General features: G+C 41.6%; 1 protein-coding gene across 2 annotated transcripts; it reads right to left on the bottom strand.

The window, feature by feature from the left end:
- Positions 1-13,431: 13,431 nt before the first annotated feature.
- LOC147905499 (CDPK-related kinase 5-like) lies at positions 13,432-21,649 on the bottom strand. Of its 2 annotated transcripts, none has more exons than XM_087372958.1 (11): positions 20,399-21,649; positions 20,158-20,288; positions 19,800-19,841; positions 19,592-19,700; positions 19,149-19,227; positions 18,620-18,916; positions 18,426-18,532; positions 14,786-14,893; positions 14,574-14,636; positions 14,293-14,460; positions 13,432-14,158 (listed from the first exon to the last, which is right to left on the bottom strand). In XM_087372958.1, the coding sequence occupies exons 1-11, from the start codon at positions 20,894-20,896 to the stop codon at positions 14,018-14,020; spliced, it is 1,743 nt and encodes a 580-aa protein (XP_087229084.1). In that variant the 5' UTR covers positions 20,897-21,649; the 3' UTR covers positions 13,432-14,017. The 2 variants fall into 2 exon arrangements, with proteins under 2 accessions (XP_087229084.1, XP_087229090.1); XM_087372964.1 differs by having other exon boundaries at positions 14,583-14,636.
- Positions 21,650-26,867: the final 5,218 nt, after the last annotated feature.

Here is a 26,867-nt window from a genome sequence, read left to right as displayed (position 1 = left end):
CACCTCCAAGTAAGGGATTAATATTTGACCATGTGGCCAAATCTTAACCATAATGGGAATTCACAAACTATTTCCAAATTTTCCAATTCCCTAGTATAATGTTCTAGATGACGAGGAAGAAGATGCAACTTACCTCTTGCTTGGTTTGTTTGTTTTATTACTTGCTAGCTTTCTCCTCTATTTCTCTTTCTTTCTTGCTTAGTAGCTTACTCTTTTCTTCTCTTTATTTGCTAGTTTCAAAGGATATACTTGTTCTTTGATTGTTTTTGTAGCCTAGATGTGGTATTTCCTATGGATGTGAGTCAAAAAATACACCCAAGAAAAATCTAGCTAATGGAATGGATTCCCCTTATGTTCCTAGCAAGAAGACTACATCTCTCCTATGCATATGAGTCAAGAGATACATCCTGAGACATAACTAACTAGTTGAATGACTAGCCCTTGCATTCCTAGCAAGGTTACTATGCCTCTCAATCGAGCACTTGGGTCCATTTGCTACATCATAAATGACGCACCTCATCTGATGTGAATGAGATGAGATATATCATACAAGATTGTTGTATCATGTCCATAACAAATCATGCAAGTGGTATTTGATAAAGGCTATTTCAAAAATTGGCATTGCCAATATTTACATAAGAAAGACTCTATGGTAGAGAAGTTGCATAAGAAATTTCCTATGCCTCAAGACCTATTATAGACTGATCATACCTACATGATTGATAACATGCATCTAGTCATGAGCCACAATAATCAAAGATTTGAGATGTGATAAGATATAATATACAAAGTCCATGATATGTGCACAAGTGATTGGAAGTATGACAACAATGAGCTACACAGAGATATCGAGTCAAAAGGAAGGATGCTTCCTGCCTTAGAAGTGCTTCCATGCGTCGCTTCACAACCAACTTTACAAGTCTCTTTAGTAGATTTTTGGACACCCTCGTGGTGTTGCTTTGTACTTGCTAGTGTCCATAGTGGTTGCTTATGATGAGATCCATAAGAACGAAGCAAGATGAAATATTGACAAGGGTGTGATTTTTTGGTGAGCTTTCTATTGCAAGCTTTTTAGGCATTCCCAGATTTGGTGAGGTTTTTTGGCACTTAAGTAATGTTGTAATGGGAAAAGTATAAACACAATTTAAATCTACTACTTCATGATTGAACACATCATTAAACCCATATATACATCACAATAAAATGCATAACATGTTCTATAAAAACACATGACTAAACACATACTTCATGAAAACCTAATACTTCATGGTCAAACACATGATTAAATCAATGCATACATGTGATTATCATACCACAAAAAGTTATTAATTCACATTCTAACACATGATCAAATCCATACAAGTAGATCAAACACACGATACTTCTCCACATTTTATACCTCAAGCTATTAATGAAAAGGGGTTTCCATGGCATCTAGTTCAATCCAGATCAATACTTATATAGGATAAATAAATCATGAGGGATCTCAAAATCCATCCTCCAATACCTATAAATGTGCATCACTTACTCTTTTTCAATCACCTTGGATTTTCCCTATTTTACGTCTTCATCATAGAGCTTTGAATAACTGTTACATAGGTAATCTTTTGGACTTCAATGGGTTTTAGAGATGAAAACACCATGGTAATGTAGAGTGTTTTTTTCTAAAGAAAATATTTCTATGGGTCTTTAATTTGCAAGCTTATGAGCCACTTGACTTTAGCAGCTTGTCTCTCCCTTTCCTCACACATTTGTGATCAATTATATCCATGTAACATGAAGAAGGCACTACCTCTATGGATATCCCAAATAACTTCATGCCATTGTGATATAAAAGTTAAAATGATCATCATATATAAAAAGGACTTATAGGCTATAATCAATAGATAAAACCCCAAAATTTTATGAATAATGAAGAATTATGCATTTTTTACACAAAAAATGAGCTCAAAACAACAAAAAATGATTGTAAACACAGATAGTTTCTAACGACGTTTTGATAGCTTGTCTGCTTAGAATGGGCCTCCTTGGGCCTCGTTTGAGAGTGCTCTCAACAGAAGCAAGAACAGAAGACGGAGAGAGAGAAACAGAGAGCCACACAAGTTTTGGTGGGTGCAGAACACCCTAATCTTCTTTTTCATTCATTTATATATGTGTTTGAGTATTGTACATAACCAGGGTAAAGGCACAGTGACCTTTAACCCCCACAACCTCCCACTTAAAGGACAATGTGCCTTTAAGGGAGAACAACTAGTGAGCATACTATCCAATGCCCATCAATACACGACAATACTCAAACCGCTGACTAAGTAGACTCTTTGTCAGCATATCTGCAGGGTTATCATCTGTATGAACCTTGACAAGCTCTATGCGCTTGTCCTCAAGTACCTCCTGTTGAGAGATATGGTGCCATGAGCACATGTAGAGCAAAGGTATGAGTAAAGGGAAAGCTGCCACATGGCATGGAGGCGATATCCCACATGTGAGCAAGCAAATGGATGTGAGTACCCTCACCTATAAAAGGGAGGTTCATTTGAAGTAATATAAATCAAGCACTTTGCACTATCTCAAGATTCTCTTTATGAGTCCAAGCTAATCTATCTTGGAAGCTAATTGACTTGAGATACATGTCATGAGCACTCTCTTCATCATGTTTCCACACAGGTTCCATCCACCTTAGAGTGCTCCATAGATCCTGAGACACATATGTTTTGACATGGTATCAGAGCATAGGTTTAGCTCTCCTAGTTTAGCTCATTAGTAGTTCACTAGGATTGCTCCCATTCCTAGATTAGTTTTAGAATGTAAGATTAGTTTTAGATCTCCGAGTTCTTCATTTAGAGAGTTGAGTTCATTGTGAGCTTGAGTGTTTCTTGCTGAGAGAGATTTTCTATCCCCATTGTTCTTGTGAAAAAAAATGATAGGGAGAGAGGGTCAGAAATGTGCTTCTCGGACCTCCATAGCTCTACTCCTCAATCCGTGCCTTAAAGCGCAAGTACTATGAGCCTCCAAAGCCTTCACTCTCCCACGCTTCACCGCAACATAGGCTCCATATCCAGCAAAGGCAATGCCTATCTACAACTTCTCGTTTGCCTACACTACCAGCCCTGAGGCGCTTCACTCAAACGACCAAGCTACAACCATCAACATCATCATCTACAAGTAGGCAGCCTATAAATTAGCTTCTCGGCCGCCGTAGCTTCGCTGATACAACGAACCTTCTACCTGTCAGCGAGCAAAGGCTTCCAACAGATAGTGCGCCATGGCTCATATCAACGAGATGCTCCTGCAAATAGGTAGCCAACAACCAACTAAATGACTGCAAAGCTCCAGCGACTCCAACAAGCGACTCCAGCAAGGCAGCCGATAGAGTAAGAGTGGCTCAATAGCTCCTCCAACGTGAGCTCCTAGTAGTTGCCGCCAACGACATCAAATGCCTCCTATGCATCAAACTTGGCTCCAACGTCCTCGCCTCCATCGGCAACCAACAGACTCTCCTTGACCTTTAGTAGCGAAACTTCAGCTCTGTATCAAAGGCACTCCAAGGCTCCAAGATTCTCGTCTACTAGCTCCAATGAGCCACAATGCCATAGCCAATGACGACCGACAAGCTTCCGTCAATGAAACAATGTCGCCTTCTCCTAATCTCCACTACATCGAGCGTCGTAGCAGGTTCAAAGTTTCTCTCTCTCATTTTTCCTAAGGTTTCTACAAATGACACGTGGCAGCCTAAGGTAGAGACACATGGTAGATAAGCCACTAGTCTACAAAGGGCCACGTGGCAGATAAGGTGTCAAAGCTAACTGTGGTTAGGTTCAGCCACTTGGGTTAGTTGAACCATGGTAAGATTTGTGTAAACCTTTGGTTAACCAAGTGGGTTTAAAGGTTGCCACATGGCACAGAGCCTCTTGCTAAGCATAGCATGGAATTCAGCATGTGAATCCCTGTGCCACATCATCAAAGGTCCTCTTCTTCACAGAAACTTCGACAAGCCATAACTTGCAATCCAAGAAAAATTTGCACACGTTGGGGCCTCTTTGCTTGCCCATTCTAATGAGCTTTCATGCAAGCCCTGCTTGAAGATGACCTTCAACTCTTAGGCAACTTCGTTTGCTACAAAAGGTCACCTCCATAGCCAATCGCCTATCTGTAACCTCACCAGCCTGACCGGTAGCCTGACGACCTCAATAAAGGCAATGCAGCCGCCTCACCAAAAAAGCTCCTGAACAGATGACAAGAAGCCCATCTACTAGCCTTGCTGAGATAGTCACCTACGAGCCATCAAACATCCACGACTAGCTTAGCATTCAAAGCTCCTCTCAACTGCAGGACTCAGGAAACCTCAAAATGAAGGATCAAGGGGGATCAAAGCACTACAAGAGAGACATAGGATAGCAAACACTCAAGTTATTGCAAAATGTATATTCAACAATATATGATAGGCTTCTTATATAGAGAGAGCCTTTAGAATAGTCAAACCATGTGGGATCCTCTAATCCACATCTCTCCTTGTGGATATCCTTGATCCACATCTCCACATCATGTAGTCCACATCTTAGGGTGGCTGCTTTAAATTCTTTCCTATACCATACCTTAGCCTCTAATATGTGCTCATGGCACCATATCTCAACATGTAAAAGGGTGGCTTGCCTGACCATACCTCCTCAGGGAAAGTTTCCATCCAACGACCAACTAGGTGATCGATTGATCAGATGCACTGCTGTCATAACAACAGCTTCTACCCAAAAACCATGTGAAAGGCTAGCATTGTAAAGCATGCTACGGGTCCTCTCCTATATGGTGCAATTAATCTTCTCAGCAACACCATTTTGCTCAGGGTCGTTTGAAGTAGTCAAGTCCCTCTTGATGCCACGCATCTCACAAAACCTTTGAAAAGCATGAGAGGTGTACTCTCCACCATTATCAGTCTACAAAGCATTTAAGCTTCTTCCCTGACTAATTCTCTGCATATGCCAAGAACTTATGGAATGCATCAAAGGCATCATCCTTTTTCCGTATACGATAAACCCATACTTTTTTAGTAGCATCATCAATGAATGTAACAAAGTGTGATGCTCCTCCCAATGACATGGTAGGCATAGGTCCACACACATCACTATGAACCAATTCCGATGGTTCAGTCTTTCTCTTTCCAACAAGAGATCTCCTACATGACGACCTAATATGCTTACCATAAATTCAATGCTTGCACATGGTAAAGTTTGAGAAATTGAAAGAAGGGACATATTGCAAACAAGATAGAATTTACATTCCTCTTTGACTCATTTTCCCCAACCTGCCGATGCCACAAAAAAACAGATGGCTGCTCGACTATGGCAATCACATTGTCTTTTACACCAAATACATGTAAGGAATACAATGTCCCACTCTTGGATCCTTTGGCTATGACCAACTAACCCTTACATATCTTCCAAGTCTGGTTCCCAAAGGTAGTATGATAGGCAACATCATCCAGTTGTCATGTAGAAATCAAGCTCTTGGTGTGCTTTGGCACATGACACACATTTTTCAACACAAAGGTAGACCCAATAGCAAAAGCAAGATGTATGTCTTCCACTCCAATGACATCACATGCATGGTCATTACCTAGATGAACACACCCTTTCATTCCTGCATCATAAGATGCAAACCACTCCCTATGTGGAGTGACATGAAAAGATGCACCTATATCAATGATCCAGTTCTATGTGAGTGATCCAGCTACTGCTATAGTGAGAAAAGCACATGGAAACATAGATACCAAGAGTACATCACCCTCATCACTGACATCATGAACATGTGTCACCGCATTCACTTACTCTGACTTTGTCTTGTCCTTGTCTTCCTTCTTGTCATCATCTTTCTCCTATCTTTTGCCTTTTTCCTTCTTCCACTTGTAACAGTCCTTCTTCATGTGCTCCTTCTTGCCAAGTAAAAGCACTCCAAGTCTTCCTGCTATGAGACTTGCTTCTCGACTTGCCTTTTTAACCTCTCTTGCAAGATTTCTTCCTCACATTAGACCTTCCTTTCAGTGCACGTGCACTAGAGCTCTTTGTGCCAGAGTTGTTCTTCCTGCTCACCTCCTCTGTGAGCAAACTACTCTCTACATTGTCACTAGTAAGTCCACCAATAGGAGCGGAGTTGCTAATGACCATCTTGAAAGTATCCCAACTTTCACGTAAGGTGAAAATGAAAAACATGACTTTCATTGAGTCCTCGAATGCAATCTTCTGCACCGATAGCTAACCGGAGATAGTGTTAAACTCAATCAAATGGTTGGACATAGAAGTCGCCTCCTCCATACAAAGGTCAATGGGTTTCTTGAGCCAATACAACTGACTCGCCACACTCTGGTTGTCATACAAATCACATAGTTTTTGCCATACTCCGTAAGCATTACCCTTCGTGTCTTTCACATTGAAGTACCCCGACTTTGAAAGTGTCAACATAGTGGTTGACCTAGAAGGCTCATCAAGTTCCTACTAATCATTGGCATCCAGCTTAACACCTTTGACCTTGATAAGCCAATACATTGTAAATTTGTTCCTTCCAGTACGAGATGTTCGTGCCATCTAACTTCTCGATATTGAACAATGCATTCTTCAATGAAGAATCCATAATGACAGCTGAATATAAAACCAACCAAAAGCTATGGAAAGATGTCCCAAAAAAAAAGCACCAACAAATCAGCCCCAAATATGCCAACTACAATGGCCAGTCAAAGTGCTAAATTACAGCAGCCTGCAGCAACTTTTCCCTATTTTGGACATCCATTATCTTTTCAATGATAACTCAAATAGCAAAATTGTAGCCAACTGATAGCTCTACCAAATTCCAGTTTACTACTACAGATCCAAATTCCTTATGGATTCTCTTATATTCACTTCTGAAAACAGCCACATGCTCACTTTTTACTGTGCCAATCATCATCTTTTCTTGAAGCATTTGAGGCATAAACTCCAATGAAATGACCCATTAATTCTAAAAATTGTTGTCCACAAAACTCCCATACTATGGTGGGAAGAGTATTGCACTCAAAGTAATCCCTGCCTGGGATACAAATCAAAAAAAACATTGCTCACTTATGCTCACTGTCTCAGCCAAACAAAGGCATCACCCAAAGGCACAAAATCTAAGCCAAACACTTGCTCAATAAGCAATCACTTTTAGACAATTTTTGGCTTGATATGCATCAACTCTAAGGCATAAACCCACCTAAGATCAACCGCCTTTGATCAACTGGAGTCCTCCACAAGCAAACGTTTTTTATTTTGGGCCTCCAAAAAAGCAACTTCTGGTGGCTGGAATTGCAGAGCAGCAAGTCGATTTTTATCGCAGATGGATAATACTCCTTCTCCCCTGCTCAAACAAAACAATACATGGCTGGAATAGTTGAGGAAGCCCGATATATGAGGCTGAAATAGTAGAAACGAGCTACTATTTGGAGAATATCGCAACCCACGGGCAAGCTATGGATGGAAGAAGAATCCACGCAGTAAGAGCTGGCTAAAAGCAACCAGCCCCCTAAAGCTGGGTGACCTCAAGAAGACGGGTTGCAAGCTCACCTGTGCCAAGCTCTCTTTGCTTCAGGCTCGAAGCTCCTTGCTCTCCCCCCTCTGATATCGGATCTCTCTCCGAACTCAAATCTACAGCAATGGCAGCCAGCGCACCTCATAAAATACCTCGATGTGAAGCTTTCGTCCCACGCACATCCCACAGGCTTAGGCCATGGGGCTCTGATACTAGTTCTGAGCCCAGCAGAATCATGGAACTTGGAAGAGAGAGAGAGAGAGAGAGAGAGAGAGAGAGAGAGAGAGAGAGAGAGAGAGAGAGAGAGAATGCAAGAATTTGTAGGTTCCTGAACACCCTAATCTTTCCTTATCCTCTATTATATATGAACGGTACAATATATGTGTATACAGAGCAATACACGAGGTTACAGGCACATGAGCCTTTAACCCCAATGATTGCATGCAAGCCTATGGTGGTCCACTCTTTTTGTGGATGTGCCTTCAGTTTTTTCAACATTGTGACCGCTACCAGAGAGCGGCTATACCACAATAAAAGGACCATATGCCCCTTCATGGTATACATACCGGTCAACCCTTTGAAAAATGGGGCATAGATTTTGTCGATCCTACTAGCCCAGTAGCCAAGAGTATGGGGGCATGGTATATGATCATTACTATTGATTATCTTACTAAATGGAACAAGGCAAAAGCAACAAGGAAAGTTGATGCCAAGAAACCCCCAAATTCCTGTATGAAAATAAAATTTCATGATTTGGTTGTCCTCTGAAAATCCATATCACCCTTGAGCAAACAGTCAAGCCAAAAGTATGAACAAAATTTTATGTAATACTATGACCTGCATAGTGGAGGCAAGTCAAAGTGACTGGGAGCATAAACTCACTGCTGTAGCACTCTAGGCATATTGCACCATATATAAAGTTGCAATCAATTGCAAACCATTCAACCTTTCCTTCAGAGTAGAGGTTGTAATGCCCATGGAATTTCTAGTGCCAAGCCTAAGAATTGTAGTAAAAGAGAGACTGATAGAGAAGACACTATTAGAGAGACATATTTAGCTTAAGAAGCTCGATGAAACTAGGTTAAGGGTAGCCTATTGTATGAAGGTGGAGAAATTATGGCGTAAGCAGTGGTTTGACCAAAAAATGAATAATAAAGACCTTAATGAAGGTGATCTTGCATTATTATATGGTGTAAGGAATACTAAGCATAAGTTAAAATATCAAGGCATGGGTCCTTATAGGTAGTAGAGCCTCCTCCACAAGGGTCAATATGTATTGTGACCCTAGATGGCATCGAGATGGATGGTTATATTAATGGAATAAGCTTAAACACTACTACAAACCACTTACCAAACGAACCCTTCAAACAATTCACTGAGATAAAGAACAAAAGAAGGAGCTTGAGCTGATAAAGAAACAAGCTCAACCAGAAGTTAAGGCAAGGAATACCAAGCTTTGGCAAAAAGTGACCACGACCATCTACAAAGCAATACCCTTGAAGAGCTAATCATAGATCCGGCCAAATTACTTGTGCAATTGCCAGGTTCCAGTTAAACATTGACCATGACACCTACAGTGTTGGATCTAGGTGCCCGTGAGCTTCCTTGCACAAGAGATGTGGGAGCATCTTCCATAGGTACCCCTTATCCATATCATGCTTGCAATTATCAGGGCTATTAACAATCAAACTATAAATATATGTAAATGACCATGTAGTTGATAGTTAACTCTTCATCGTGCCCAATAGCACAAGAGATGAATAGGTCATATTGGGGAAGGCATGGTGTCAAAGCGTCAACTACCAAGTTCTATTGGCGAGAGGGAATGGACATCTTGATAAGCGACAGATGCACATCATTGGTATCTCTTTGCCTAGAGGCTAAGAGCATATCAACCCTGATGGTCTGAGCAATTTCCTCACCATCATCCTCCACTATTCCATTTAACTCTACAACCCCCTCCTCATCGCAATCCTAGCCTCGGTGGGGATGACCAAGAATGAAGTAGATATGGATGAGGAAGCATATGCTATGGGATCAACATGTGTATAATGAGGGACAATGCTTGTGGACTCCACATGAGCCTCCTAACATGCAGTCTCATTCTAAGGGGAATCACCCAACAAAGTAAGGAACTAGGCAAAGGTGACCACCTCGCGGGGTGCCAAAAGCCTTACTGTAGGGATACTACGAGGGTAACTCACAACTCTGGGTACCGAAGCTTTGCCCACGTGATACACAACCACCCTCACCTACCCCAAGAACCTGCATGTACCTCTATGACCAAGGCAGCGTGATGATGGAGGCCCAGAAATGTATAGGGCCCAACAACACCAGCACCAAAGGCACCAGCAATAGACACACAAGAACATACTCCTAAAAATGAACCACCCTCCCCTACCCCAAGTACGTGCATGTACCTCTATGACCAAGGCAGCAAGAATGGAGGCCAGAAATGTAGAGGGTCCAACAACACCAACACCAAAGGCACCAACAATAGACACACAAGAACATGCTCCTAAGAGTGGACTTGTGCTACAAGATGCTACAAGGTCTGACCCAACCTAGCCATCATTGGCTCCACGAGCTTCCACTCAATTAGTCTTAAAATCAACTACCACACAAAAACTCCAAAAGATAAGGCTTCAAGCGGGCTTGAGGCGATATTTCATCCACATCCAAGACAATAGTTACACAAGAACCTATTGAGCCTCCTAAAAATGGAGCAATATCACAAGAACCTATTGAGTTGGTTGGGTCAACACATCTCAAGGTAACACTGCGACCACTGGTGAAGAATGTTGCACCAACTAAAGTCATCACTGATGACTCAACGGCACCTCTTTCCAGCAATCAATGCACACTGCCTCAGGGATAGCCCAACTAGAGGAGACACTGAATTCATACTCTTCATGGTTGTTAGCAAAGTACGTAGTGTTACAAAAACATTTACTTAATCTTAGGGCTAATAAATTCCTAAGCACTCACATGTCCCTTGTAAACAGCTCCATTCATCACTTTTAAAGTGTAGGTGAGCATTCATTATGAGTCAATTGGTCATTTTAGGACAAGCATTCCCTCTTGATTTCCCCAAATAAGGCATTAGGGTCCCTAGAGCATCATCACGATGAGTTAAGCCTAACTCAACGCGCTAGTTCTACATTGCATGGAGTACTCATAGGGTCACATAAGTCAATCCTCACTTTCTATATGCAATTATGAATCCCTAAGGACTTCACAATCAATCATAGGTGCACCCTGAGACCCTCCCCACAACACTACGATGGATTCACAAAGTCATCATGAATTGGGCCCTGATCATCACATGAGGTTATTCAGTGATTTCAATACTTGCAAGGGCACAAAAACAACTACAAATAAGGCCCAAATCAAGTAGATAGGCACTAGAAGTTTCAAGACCAAGCTTTAAGAGAGGCACTGAATTTAGGCTAACTCAACACTCGTAGAACTAGTAACTCAACGCCTGTGGAATTAGTAACTCAGTGGCCGTGGAAATTAGTGACTTGGCACCTGCAGAATTAGTAACTCAGTGCTCACAAAATTAGTAACTCAACACCAATTAGCAAAGTTCATAACTTAGCACCCTAAATTACCTGCAACAATAGCCAATCATACCTCACTACTTAATTCATCCCTTGCCCTCCCTTAAATGTCATTGGAGTTGTGTAGCTCCATTGACCGAATTCTCAAAAATTCCTTTCCTTCGGATGATGACTTCAACTTCAACTTCAAGAAGCATATCTCTAACTTATTCGACATCTGATCTGAGCCACTTGGCAACACCTCCGCTGCTACGCCATCTCTTCCCAAACTTCTTCCATGTCTCTTCCATATCAAATGTCATTAATTACAACCCCCTAGAGCACTCTATGTCCTAACCCATCGAAAAGAGAAAGCTTGAGGTTCCAACTACCCCCCAAGTGCACATGGAACATTCAAGTCAATTGACTACCCACTCTTGCTTGGCCACACAATGGGTTGAAGCCTTGGGAGGAGTTGTAGTTCACTAAAAATACAAATATAGGGTAGATGCATAGTTTAAAGTTTATTACCACATCACTGCCTATTATAGAGCTCTTGAGGATCCCATGGTACAGCCTCACCTAGAGGCACTTGGCCTACAAAGAGTAGCCACAAAGTTCCCTGCTACCTCGACATGAAGGTGGTTTCACAATTCATTCCGAACTACCATGTAAACACCAATGTGACCTTCATCGAGAACACAATAGTCAAACCTTGACACTTCCACTTCAACATCAATGTAGTGCAAAGAACCTTTAATCTTCTAGTACTTAGTGAGCCATTCATGAACTACCACCACATGGAAAAGAAGTTGCAAGGCCCCACATGACTTCTAGTCTTGTAAGAACAAGGTGCTATCCCTTTCAAACCCTAAAGAATCAAAGTTTTGTAAAAATTTCATGGGTGCTTTGGTTTCTCACAAAGGTGGATATGTTAGGCCACCATAATGTCATTACTCCAAATCTCCTGGTTCACAATGCCCAACACCTCACCAACTAAGCTAACTATCTCTATAATGAATTGCGGCCCCCCCCACTCACAACCGCCTCTATCCAAGATCATTTAGATCTCACTAACCAACTCCCCCCACTTGCCATTCTCACCCTCTTAGAAAAACACTTTAATTACACACCCAATTATAGCAATGTCATTCTTTGGTACACACCTCTTCCAATAGGATTTCGATATTTCCCAACTTCCCCTACACCAATTTTTCAAGGGTGGTCTCGAATCCTTCAGGAATCCTTAGTTTTTCCTACTAAAGACCCAATTTGGGAGTATTAAGATAAAGCTTGACTTGGATTCCTAGCCTTGCACTCTAGATTTCTTAGTAGCTAGTTGCAAGTGCAAGATTCTCAAGAGCCTGTCTGTATAGGAATAGTAACTTCATCCAATATCACCCTAATGGCAAGAGGGTCCTTGAAGCCGTGAAATCTATGCTAGAATCGGTTTGAGTAAGTTCAAAACTATACATGTAGCATACCTTGAACATTAAGAGTATGTTTACAAATAAGAGAGAATTGTTTGCCCAATCATCACTAATGGTGCACAAAGTTTGGGCATAGCCAACATTCTTCGACCAAGAACCAACACAATTTAAGACTCCTCTAGGAATGAAGTAGTGGTTATAGTGGCAAGTTAAATCGAAGTTAGGAATTCAACACCAACGAAGTGCAACGCTAACAATTCTCTCTCAAGAAATTTCTTTACAACACACCATCGTAGGAAGTTGCATATGTTAAAGCCACTCGGAACATCTCCTTGGAAAGAGTGGTGATTAAGCTTCAATCAGCAACGAAGGGCTAAGGGGGACGGGGGAACTCTTGGCATCTCCTTACAACTTGCTATTGCTCTTGCATCTCCTTATCATCCGCCATCGTCTCCTTTATCCAGCAAGGGTTCGGTAGGAGCACTATAAGAGTTAATCCGCGGACAGGCACAGGCCAACAGGTTGAGAAAGAGACCACTGAGTTGGAAAGCCATACATTTAACCGTACAGTGCACTCCAAAACGCAATTTTTATTCAAATTGCTGTCATATTTTCTCCCCTCGCAACCAAGGTACAAATACAGAATTCGAATTTTTCATTACATATTGGTTTCTACGTTTTCCGTGAGTGCGTTGTCTTTTCATCCAACAATATAACTCTTCCGTCATCCAAAAACAAAGTTTAAAGCTAGTACTAGTACTTGCAGTGAAATAGAGAAACACAGCTTTCTTCGTTACTTTTGTGTCTTTTGGGAAAGTTCCTCTTCAAGATACACACAACCAAACCGTACAACATAAGGATGCACATCTCAGCGCACACAAAAGCCAAACTCCTAACTAAGGCTGGTTGATTCTGGAATTTACAGCAAAGAAACACAAACCCTATTGATTTCTTCAAGTGCAAGTTTTCGCTGGCCAAATAATCAAAACCCAAAAATTACATAGCTTCGTAGGGGGGAAAAGAAAATACCTCCCTTCCAACACATGGCAATTCAACGCCAAGAAAATGAACAATGACAATGCTAAACCTTTTTCTGATCTGATAACATTTAGATGGGAGTTTTGACAACCAACTTGTGGAGATCAGTATAACACTAGGATGCCTGTATAGGCTTTCCAGAAAAAATGTCCCGGACATTTTCTGTCTGGGAACAATAATGAATTGAACAATCTTCTAAAGTCGGGACTTTTCTGAAACCGCTGTCATTACATGCCACAATTTTTATATTACACACTCCCGTCTGTACAGAACATGCTTTTTTGCATTATTTGTGAATTATAAGCTGTCTTTGAGAACCATCCTGCAGGAATCTTCTATTTCAGCACAAATAAGACTGCTTTTGCTCACTTCTCCAAAACCAGCTGAAAACATCAGATATATTCAAGCTGGACTTAACGCAACAATATCCTAACCACCATATGGCTGCCTTAACGTTGCCGATGTGTAGAAAGTGCATTAGTGGGCTTTAGAGCTGGAACGAGGTGGCATCCCCCGTAATAGATTTGTGAACCCAAAGAAGCTCAGTTTGCCATCACTATGTCTAACCCAGTCATGTAGAACAACATGAGCAGGGACTGTAGGAGGAATGCCCAGTTCCTAGTCAACAAAACGAAAAGAAAATTGTTAGGACATTCTCTATTCTCATGGAATATTTCACATACTTCAAATTCATTCCATATATATTGAAAATTTGTTAAAGGAAAGCTTGAAACAGTAGGCAAAGGCCTTACCCGAGCAAGATCTTCTATTACCACAACCCTGTTCCCTTCGTTTTCAAAAATCTGGTAGGCATTGCGAGCTTGCTGCTCCCAGCTTTCAAGCGCTTCGAGCTGAGGCACACTGATAGCTGCAGCACAGAACTCTGGAAAATCCATTTTCTTGAACTGGAGTCCATCAAGCTGTTCACAAATTGCTTATCAAAGTCAAATTTTGAAAGTGACCAAGACACAATCACTCGTTCACATACCACCAATGAATTCGGAGCAAAAAGTATAAGAGAGAGTGAGCATACAGCCGCAACCATATCAAACATTCGTGACTCCTTCATGGCCTCAGTTGCATTTTTTGACAGAACCTGCACCACAAATCAAAATGTCTATAATTATAGAGGACAAACTACATTTCAACTTTAGAAATATGACACTCGGGGACTGCTGACTAACCACGGCAGCCAAAAAGGATTTCTTTAAAATATTATACAAGAACAATGCTTTTGAAACTCACTGATTTGAAATTCTCCAATGATATTCGTCCGTTTTTACTGGGTTCTAAGAGCATAAACTGAGTTCGTAGATATAGAAGATCATCGTCACACAGAATCTTTGACAAAGCCTGCAAAAGAGTGGCAAAAGTCAAAATACAGTAAAATGAATCAAAATGTAAAAATACCTCAAGTCAACTGGTACTTGGTTTCCTTCATCCCCAGACACTCACAACCATTGTTTAAGCAAAGACTGTTTACAGCATTTTTTCTTGTCATTATAAGAATTCATCATAACAGTACTCCTTTGAGCATTTCATCAATACAGCTCACAAATAACTTTTCTGTTGTGGATATTTCATAGAAATGGAACAGCAGATTCAAGGAGCAATGTGGACATGTGAAGACCAGCCAGCTATAGCTGTATGAGGATGCTCATGACTATTGATACCACGGACACGTTGAGGTCCTTCTTTGAGATGACATTTTGAGGCCTTTCTTTGAGAGGACGTTTACCACACTTTGAATCACTCACTGAGAGCCAGGTTTTAGCAGCCTTTTGACCAGAAATGGCTAGTTATCAAGCATCACTGCCAACCAACAGAGCTACCCGTGCCATTTTGACAAAGTTGGAGGTAAGTTGTACTATTGAAGGACTGGGAATCATCAAATGCGGCTTTCACAGGAGGGGACACGTTCAGCTCAGAGAATGCTTGATGATGGCGAACATGCCACCTGAGGAATGTTGTAAGTCATAAATGATTTTCGCCATTAATTTCTTTTTACATTTTCCATTCTTGCAGCTAGCTGCAGAAAGACTTCTTTGATAAAATCCCATGTTTCTACATCCTAAGTACGTGTTCCCATTAATCAACACATGCCCTAAGTGTCAAATGGTGCATGATTCATCTCATTGGACAAAGCCATCCACAACCAGTCTTTTTTAAATGATCTTGCTGGAAAAAGTCTGCTGACTTACAAGTTTCGCTCAGCAGTTATTCTTTACTAACCAATCTTGCAAAGCTATAATTGACACATGATATCCCATCTTTGTAATCAGTCTGATAGCTGCGAGTTCCCATCCATTGAGGCAGGCCTCATTGGCATGCTTTGTGGTCGCAAAGGCTTTCAAGGCCAACATGACGATCTTCAAAACTCCTTAGCACTTGAGAACACCTCCCTTAAACCTTTTCAGCAATCAAAGTTCTTCTGCCGATCTCCCTCATTTTTTTAAACTTTTGAAACAAAGAAAAGCTCCTGCGTATGGGCTTAAGAACTTATCTCACATCTTTTGACAATCATAAAGAGACCAAAGTCTAAAGACCGTCGTATACTCAACTATATGGACCAACATCTAGATCTTTCTTTCTAGAACTTCTAGATCTTTCTTTCTTGCACTCCACTAGATAACAAAATCCCCTTTACAAATGGAAATGGCGACTATCAAGCTGACATCCATGACATCACCTTGAAGAATACTTCAAAGAGCAATTCACCATATGCACTAAGATTGTCATACATGACTATGAGCTAATTGGATATCTTACTAGAGCAATCAAGAATTGGCAAATTATGTTGGTAGGCGTGCACATAACACACAAATCAAATCAACTTCTTTGCCGGTGACCCCCATACTGTCGTTACTTCAGCCTACAGGGATGCTAGTAGTTCTTAATGCTAAGAGTACGAGTCTGCTTTGTATATATTTGTCTCTTAGTTCAAAGGATTGAAAATTTGCACTTTATCTTCCGTCCACTAAGATAACATGTCAAATCGACTTTTAAATTCGCATATTAAATTTCAATAATAGTGAGCAACGCAGGTGTCAAATAAGACAAAACAATGACTTTCTCTATGATAAAATATGTGTCTTAGATCAAGGGATTAAAAGAATACGCACGGCTTCTCCCAACCAACGTCAACCCTAGACACACTAATCCAACTGTGTCAAAACTGAACTTGGTTAATCTCTAGTAAGATTCGAGTAGAAACTATGGTTCTTGGTCAACCCAAGTCAAAAAAATTACAACTCGATCGATATGGTCAACTGACTACGACTCATGTTCTTATGACCTTACACATATATCTAGATGAATCCAAGAACATGCAAAAACTCATCCTCTAAAAACACAACACAGTGTGTAGTTTTAATCTCATGATAGTCACTCAAGGTTGAAAACCACAAACCCCATCACGCATAGCAAGGCATAGCTACTATGACATCACCATAGTAAAAACATATGCTCTCACACATCCATATCCACACACCCACACATACTTGAGCATCCAATTATACAAAGGTCTTTGTATTGAGTTAATGTTGACACTCCGGAGGTGAAGGGCAGACTCAGCCATGACAAAGGCTAGCACTAAAGGAGAAGGCTAATCAAGCTACAAATGATTGTGAAACAAGCATCTAAGCTGACCAATGTGGAGACTAATATACCTAGATGAATCCAGGAACATTCCAAACTCATCCTCTAAAAACACAACATACAGCCCGGTGGTTGGAATATCATGCAATCATGTGGCTGGTTCAGCTCAAACACCAGAACCAGTTAATACAATTTGCATTGCGCAATTAATATAATTCATGGGCCGAAGTAAGGAGAATGGGGATGGCAGTCCCCTCTATATGCAGATAGACAGCACCAGATCCTCTCCCCTATGGCCGTACATGACCAACCAAGCCAACCGATCATCATGCCCTTATATGCAGATAAACAGCACCAGATCCTCTCCCCTATGGCCATACATGACCAACCAAGCCAACTGATCATCATGCCTAAGTAGGGAGAATGGGGATGGAAGTCCCCTCTATATGCAGATAGACAGCACCAGATCCTCTCCCCTATGGCCATACATGACCAACCAAGCCAACCGATCATCATGCCCTTATGCTAGTTGGGCTGCTTGACCCATGGACCAACCATTTGCTGGTCATGGCCTAACCCATAATTGCTACTAGCGCGCTGGCCCAAGTCTAACTCTTACCTCCCTTGTGAACTAATTTCGCATACTTTAACGAATTGGCTGGCATAAGCTAGAGCTGTAGTGACTATCTGATGGTCCTTTTTTCTATCCCTGACAATGCACTTAACATCCACAAAAATGGCAACAAAGTAGCTGGCCTCTCACCTCCCTACGAATGGCATGTCTAACAAATTGGGTCATCGCTTGCGAATGCAAATGCATGTCTGTGGAGAGTAAAACATCAGTGTTTCCTTTTATAGTGCATGCAGAAGTCATTTTGCATCAGTGCTTTGCACATCTCATTCTCCGTACAATACAACATGCACATACCAAACAATACAAGTATTTATGAGAACACAAACACCGTCAAATTACCAGTAGGAACGTCAAAGACACTTCAAAATCATGCTGTGAAGATAGCCTGAAACCGTAAACAGACTACAAGAACATCAACTGGGCACAGTTCAGGAGACATAGCAACCCATATATGCATAGAAAGGAAAAAGAACATAAAACCAGCTCAGAGAGACTAAAACGTGAAAGTAAACGTTGTACCAGTGCAGCCAATATTCCAAATTATTTCCCCATTACATTTATCTTGTAGCTAACCATTTTGCAAATTCGTAGCATGGACCAGATAAAGCATCCTGATTCAATCCTTATTCCATTAAAGTCATAGAGAAGACTCACCTTCAATGCTGCTCGCCTTAAAAACGAAGACCTGAGGTAAGATTTGATCATTCTGTAGATCAATATATCAAGAGGGATTTTCTGCTCACCTCGTATCCAAGGATGCACTGGCATACATACATACAAGCAACTTTAGACAAAATGAACTCAAGCGACAACCCCCATCCCAGACAAAGATCAAAGGAATTACTTACTCAATGCCTGAGCAGCTGTCATTCTTTTATGGCGATCTTTGTTTAAAAGCCGCTTGACAAAATCCTTTGCCTCTGCTGAGACAGAAGGCCATGGTACCTCATCAAAACTGGGTTCAGATTTCAGGACAGATCTGAATATACCAGATTCTGTGCGTGCCCAGAATGGCCGACTTCCACAGAGTAAAATATAGGTTATAACACCAATGCTCCAGACGTCTGCTTCCATGCTGTATGATCTATGAAGAACTTCCGGAGCAACGTAGTAAGCACTTCCAACAATATCATTCAGTCGCTCATCTGCCAGAACATTCGTTACTCACGTCAGATATGTGTAATAAACCAATTTAAAAACAAAAATGATAATCTCATCAAAAATCCACATAATCAGCAATGTGTGGCCCAACGTAGACAGGCCAGAAATCTATAGAAATAACTCCAAGTCTCCTTCGATTAAAAAACCCAATTCACCTGGTCTGACAGATTCTCTAGAAATAACTCCAGGAGCGCTCAAATAAAAACCTCAATTCACCTGGTCTAACAAAATCTGACAGTCCAAAATCGATTGCCTTTAGCTGTGCGTTTTCATCCTTTGTTGTGAATAAGAAGTTCTGCAGGAACATAAATCAAGCAAGTGCTACTATTCGTGAGATAATTTTTTGTCAGACTTGTGTAAACAAAATTCAAACACTGTAGTTAGAATGTCCGAATCAGTCCAATATCCTCTCTTTTTTTTTCCCTTTTTTTTTTCAGAGAATCAGTCCGATATCCTATTAGACATGGGATGCAATAAAGTTTAAGACATTCAAGATCAAATCAAACCGCCTTTATTTTGGCGTTCCAGCAAGAAACTATGGTTCAAGAACAAGAAGAAGTAGTGGCAACTTGTAGGGTCAAAATATTACGAGTTGGGCACAACAGGAATTAAAGGGAAAAGCCCTGTTTAACATGCAAAACTTAAGATAAAATGGATACCTCTGGTTTTAGATCACGATGAACAACGCCTTGAAGATGGCAAAAGGCCACTATACTCAGGATCTGTACAAGCACAACCTTTGCATCTTCCTCAGAATACTTTCCACCTCTGTCCACGGCAACATAAAGAGCAGCTTAGAATTAGACATGGGAGGGAGAAATTGACTCGAAAGACTTGCAATTTGAGGAATAAAAGCTACAATCAGACCTTGAGAGTATCCGATCTAGCAGCTCACCTCCCTCGCACAACCTGCATTAATGCACACCAATGCGTTGGACTTTGATCAGAACTATCCTTTTAAATGGTCATATATCTGACTACTATGAATATCTTGCTACATTAGTGGATGCCACATGCTAGTCACCGCCCTCAACTTCAGCAAGCGAGTTGACCTAGCGTCTCCAGGCAAGATCACACTGGAACAACAAATCTCCACGGAATTGAACAACAGAGCATCTAACGTCGCCGCTAAAGAGCCTCCATTCTAATTCTCTACAAGGATATTGTATCACTCCGCGCAGACAAAGGGGGTACTTGATATCCATCTTCAGGAACACGAGCTTACTCCATCACTATGTATACGTTGGTGTTGTCCTCGCAAGCATCATAGAATTTGACCAGATTGTGGTGCCCAGTCAGTGCTTTCAGAATTTTAACCTCTCTCCTTACGTCCTCGATTGCTATGGCAGTCGTCATCTGAAACAGCAGATTAAACGCTGCCTAAGCTGACGATCATTCAAAAAAAACAAGAACATCACGCAGCAACTGGCAGAAGCTGCCGGGAGATCTAAGGCTTGGCAAGATACTTTCGCTTTTGCAATGATCTTGACCGCGACGGACTGCCCTTTGAGGTCTCCCTTCTTAATCTTTGCAAGGCATGTATGACCGAAGTGCCCGCGCCCAACTTCCTCGCCGAGTTCGTACTTGATGTTGAAGTTCTTCGCATACCCAAAGCTCTTGTCGAGCGGCTTCTCGAGCTCCTGCCCCTCCGGGATGGGTCCTTCCTTTGGTTTCCCATATCGTTTGCGGAGCGCAGCCTGTATGTGCTTCGCAGGAGAAGGAGGGGGAAAGGGTCGCTTGAAGAACCTTCCCGGTGTGCCATTCGCCGGAGAAGTACCATCTGATCGAAAAGGCGAACGGAAAGGGGAAGCTCGAAAAGGGGACGCTCGGTAAGGAGACTTGTAAGGAGCAGTGCGAGCAGCAGGTGCGCTTCCGTTCGCGACAACGGCTTCAGCTGGCCTGTCTTCGCATCCATTCTCCTTGGCTTCTTCAACTGCTACGCCCTTCCCGTAGCAGATTCCCATAGCATTCCGTCGATCTCAAATCCAACCACTGCTTGTCGTCTCTGATCTTCTCCTGCAAGCTGGCACCACGATCCCGTCCCCTTCAGCAAAATCAAACTCTAGTTTTTTCTGCTCGGAAACGACTAATGCCGACAGTCGTCACTCTAGAAGTCCGTTGGCCTCATCCTCGCTGCTGCTGCTTCCAAAATGTTGCCTCTTTCCAAGCAGGGATGAATATATGCCTAACAGCAAAGGGCAAGTCCACCCTCTTTTGTGGGGGCATTGACATTGTAATGTCATTGCATCAACACATGGCAGTTTGGGCACACTGAAAGACCGACTGGCCGACGCAAAACGATGCAGCGAAACAGACCGACAGACACAATACACGGCCTCGAAAGTGTGAGGGGAGGAGGATGAGAACTTAGAAGGTTTTCTGAGAATCAGGAAAGCGCACGCTCGCTCGCTCGCTCGATGGCGCTGTCGCAGATAGACACCAGCTCAGAGATGATTGGGGCGAGCTCACGCAAATGGGAGGGTAACTAAACGCACACAGACGAAGCTCAAGCGGAAAGGGAGAAATTGGGTGGGGAAAACTCAGAAAAGAGGCTGGGAGAGACACAAATCAGAGCTTGAGAAGAGGAAAAGTGGGAGAGGAAAAAGGGAGGGAGGCAAGGAGTGATGAAGATTGAGGCATAGAAAAGAGGGAGGGCGGGAAAACGGTAACAAATCAAAAAGGAGAGAGCTTAAGACGAGGAGTAGCAACAACAAAGAAGAAGAAGAAGATGAAAGAATGAAGAAGAAGAAGAAGAAGAAGAAGAAAAAGAAGATGGTGGAGGAGGAGGTGCTTCTACTCTCCTGTTGGACAATTGCAAGCATCACAAATCCTTGTCACATTGGCCAGCACCCCCCAAACACACACACACACTCACACAAAAAGATAGTTTAATTCACATGGTCCTACACACCACCTCATGCTCGCCCTTGCGAGCACCAGACTGGGTTGTGTGTGTTTCGTCGGATGGACCGGTACAACAATCAAGTCCTTGTTAGATTGTTAGGAATGAAAACAATATTTGATTGACAGAGGCATGGGTGGACGTTCGGCCCAAGGTATTGGCTATCCACGTTCATGGGTGCCCCCCTTTTAGGCCCCGTGCACATGCTGCAGAAGATGCGCAGCCAGGGAGGGACGCTTCAGCACGAAAATCCAGATTCGTGGTGGTGCACAAGTGTGCAAATGAAGCATTTGATTTTTCAAGGTCACAAAAGGAGCACCAATGCGCGATTTTTGTTTCAGCCAATCACGTTCCACTACTGAGTGGTGCAGAACCCTGCAGCTCCTTCTGCACACTAGTTGAGAAACTTGAACAACTGCCAGAGATGCTGAAGAGCCAATCTATCAATGCCAACTAAGGCTTGACTGAGGCTCTCAATATCCTTAAGTACTTTTGCCTAAATTTAATGACCTTAAATCTCCTCCTTTGAATTCAAACGCGTGAACAAAATGCCTTCCTCTCTTGTTGCGCACTATTATGTGCGTGTGCACTGGCCCTTAAAGGATCCAATCAACTTCACGCACACAGCTGCCACATTGACCTACGCCCCTTCGCGGGCATCAGTGCGTTAACATTATCATCATTCACGTCCCCATGGATCAAAAACTGTCCTTGGCTTGATGTTCAACCATTTAGCAGCAACTGGCTGCAACAAAAGCTCGTTCGATTTTCGTGCCCTTGGCCAAGGGCACCCCACACCTATGCATTAACTAATTCTCCGACTGCCACGAGGCGCCCCCAACCCCCACCCCTAGAATGAGCGTAAATCTCCATCCCAAGGCAAGTTGGCAAGTTCAGCATGGGGACCCATTTGGAGAGTTTAAAGGATCATGATGTTCGACTTTGCATTGAACTTTTGCTCCTACTAGAACCCCCCCTCATCTTAATACTTTGATTTACCACTTATGCTTTTAGCCTCTAGCTCATCTTTCCTTGCACCATTGTATTGTCTTGTTTGCCTACCCCTTTGAAAAGTGATTTTCTAGAAAGAGTTGCTCACTACTTTAGGCCGTCAGAGAAGAACCAAGGAGCATGAATAAGTCAAGGACACCCATACCTTGCACTTCTTTGAGTCTTTCTTATTGCAAAAGCAACCAAGACTAAGGTGAAAGAAAAGAATAGCATGAACACGTCTAGCTCACCCTGAGCTTGCACGATTTCATACAGTTGTTCTCCAACAAAAAGGAGGTGAAATAAAATGCATGATTGAACAAATCATGCATCCAACGGAGATCATGAGCATAAGGGGCTCCAAAAAAAGAACAAGGTATGCATCCAAAGGAGATCATGAGCACAAAGGGGATGAAGGAACGTGAGCAAATAAGAAATTTATAATTGAAGGATAACTCGAGCAAGAGCAAGAGTATGGACAAATCAAGTGACAACGAAGAATTGAGCAAAGTTTCCGCTCCACTTGAATTTAAATGTCCCTTACCTTATGGTGCTCTAGGTTGGCTCACCAGCTCTCACACTTTTTGTAATGATTTCTTTCTTTATACTCTTTGAAGAAATTGGCACGAAGATTCATGCCATGGAGTTTATTCTTCACTTTGTCTCTTCTTCCTACCTTATCTTTTTACTATCACCTTTTTGGCTTCTTTTAATCTTATACCCTTTTTCTCCCCACCCACTTTACCATTTAACCCTTAAAGTACTACTACAACGGACCCTCAATGTAGTAGAATCACCACATCACCGCCCCCCTTAAACTCCCACTTTGCTTTTCTTAAGGATTCTCTTTTTTTTTAATGCAACACTAAGATTCATTCGCCACCGCATGTCGCCTTCCTTGCAGATGCAATGTATGTTTGCGTAATGGCGAAGGAATGATAGTGGAACTAGGTGTAAGTTATGACCATCACTTTTCTTCTTGTTTTCTTCTTAGATTACATATCCAAAAATGTTGATGTTCCCATGCTTTGTGGCTGGCCCTAAAGAGGGATACAACGTCCTGCTAAGGAGCACAAGATTTGTAAAAGGTCCTTTTTTTTTTTTTAAAGGAGCAAATAAAACAAGGAAAAAAATATTTATCAATGATTGCAACCCCAAAAAAAAAATGCATGCATGGGATAAGAGTTACATTGGCGCCTAAGGGGAGCTACTAGCCAGTAGAACTTTTGTCTTCATCATGTGTGCATGACATCTTTTAAACAATGATGCCACCATGAGGAGGATCCAATCAATATATTGGCCTGAAGGCCAGTGCTCATGCATTGGGCACCTTAGAGCATAATAAATATATAAGGCAACAAGCTAGTGTTTAAAAAAAGGGCCCAATCACATCAGCCTTCGAGTGTCTACATCAACTTCAAGTTTTAAACTAGTCATTATGTGAGTTTCCATCTTTGAAGACACAATTCAACATCACTAAGAACTCATTGATTTTTGTAAGAGTCTTTTTCCCCCCGTAATATGAACATTAACAATTGTTGGGGGCCCAAAATGTTTTTATAATGTTTCTTCATGCTTGTTGATCCCAACTTTGCATTGTGCCATATGCTTATTGGGACAAGCCACACTTTGGTAGTGGAGATGTTGGTTGTTTAGAGAAGTGTGAGAAGTGAGGTGAAGTCAAGGTTTATCAATCTTTGTTTGATTATGAACGTAGCACCTTGTTTTTAAAAGCTAGCATTCCAATCAAAAGTACACTTCACACAAACAAGTGTTCAATTACGAATGGACTTAAGAGCCTTCCCATCATGCGTCAACATTTTGGGGCAAATGTGCACAAGTCATCTACTCTTCTTCTAATTAAAAATTTTGGAGAGTCTCGAAATATACAAGCATTCTTGCCCCCAAAAAGTCTTTATGGAAGACTTCATTGGGGAAAACTAGTTTACTAAAGAACAACATTTTTATATTACTTCATCATCAAACTTCGTTTTCCCTACGTGGATATACGCCCTAATTTCCAGTAATAGCCTACTCACCACAGGTTCATTTTCATGAATGGTTAGAATCAAGTCTCCGTGAAATTTCCCTTGAGCTTCACTAGGAAGACTATTGAGTTCCTTGCCTCCCAAATGGCCATGATGACAGATGCCCTAACATAGGGCCACATCATTTCTAGCGTGGAGGACACCCCTCATATCTCACCTGCTATGGCCATCTGCCAGTTTGAGCCAACCGTGGACTCAAGTCTCCTCCCCACCTCCCTCATTACATGAGAGTCTCTTGATTATCAAAGTTGGGCTCCAATGTAGGCTGAGGGTAGCCCACCCACGTGTTAGGCCAAATTTTGTATTGACCCTTTCTTTGGATCTAACCAACCCACGTTATAATATATTAGTCCTTTTTTGCCAAAAAAAAAAAAAAAACTTTGTGCTCCCATGCATGCTCGTATAGGTAAAGGGTGGTGTGTGGAACAAATATGCATTACAAAATTGTGAATACACTCCAACCCATCCTAATCCCAAACGCTTAGATTACCCACTTCAATAAAGAGAAATCTGCATTTAGGCATATAATAGATCCTACAACACATTGCACCCTTAACATGTACATGTGCATTCACGTATATGCCTTTTATTATTCAAACTATTTTGGTGGAAACTATGACCATTATAAGAAATGTTCCACTATTTCAATATGAATAGAAGACACTAGTATGTCGTTGTGAATTGTGCATTTCGCCATATTACTGTTACCATCATACTACATCTCATTACTTGAATGCTACAAATATTATACCAATCGAGTAGAAATCAACCTACATGAAGGCTATAATAGGGCATAAAATTTCCTTTAATGAAAATTTTTAATGGATTTTTGTATAGTTATGCTTACAAAGCAAGTATAAGTTGCTACTAGAAAGGAACGTTCATAATCTAGATATGCATAACAAACAATCTTAACAAATATTGCTCAATACACATTGAGTGGAGCAAGTATACTTTTAGAGGAAAACCTATGAAGCATTCTTTCTTTTTCAATAATTGAAATTTGAAGAGCAATCACAACTTGAAACATGATTTGTCATATGAGAAATGCCCTCACATAACTCTCAAATGATTATGCATGCACACTAGCATAGTCATTGTCAAGTGAGTTGAGATTTTGATGTCACTAATCAAAAGGTATAGATTTCGCATGATGGGTGCACCTAATAGAAAAGCATGGTATCACCAACATTCATTGGCCTCTTAAACATACCTCAATATACATGTGACAAGAAATCTAGGATCATACCTTCTTTGTAATACAAATGCTAAGACATTAGAGAAAAAACTTTCCGAACCTCCACCTTCTTTGCTATCAAGGCAAGAAGCTCCATGCCCATCCCCTTGTACTGTGGCTTGAGTAATCCCATTGGACTATCTTCTAGCCACAATGAGTCTTCACAATGGAATGATCGTGATCATGATCTATGAACCATGAATAGGGTATTATTATAGAGAAGAAGCTAGGTCACATTATTGAATGTATAGCGGCATTGAGGATGCCAACTATAAAGAGGCTACCCATCAACATTGACAACCTAATCAAGTATATTGAAAAGCTATAAGCAACCACCATCATGGAGTTATGATTAATATGGGTGCATTTAATGGACATCTATTGAGGTGGGTATAAAAGTGGATCGATCCAAGAGGCCACTAAATGGGTGTAGCATAAATTTGCATACGAATGCACCACCCACTTGTATGTGGCACATATGATCGAGCAATGGAAGGAAGAATGGCATATCTACCAAGATTTTTAAGCCAGGATCAACCCGATCTATGTTTACCACCCAAATTCACATATGTGAGTGTAGACCCATCACCCCCTTTGCTTTCTTTGAGCCAAAACACATGTACTTAGGTAGCTCAGCTTCCAACCCTCATTAACCCAGCTTCACAATAGATACAACATTCATGTGCACTCGGTACCAAAGAGCTCCACAATGGGTTGGTCATAGAGTAAGGTGACCTTATCACGGTAGGTCGTCAATG

The sequence above is a fragment of the Dipteris shenzhenensis genome, chromosome 1, assembly GCF_047967505.1.
Source record: "Dipteris shenzhenensis isolate YYH24624 ecotype China chromosome 1, Dip_SZ_1.0, whole genome shotgun sequence".
NCBI classification, from domain to species: domain Eukaryota; kingdom Viridiplantae; phylum Streptophyta; class Polypodiopsida; order Gleicheniales; family Dipteridaceae; genus Dipteris; species Dipteris shenzhenensis.
The sequence above is the reverse complement of the archived record's forward strand: the minus strand, read 5'-3'. Positions and strand labels throughout refer to the sequence as shown.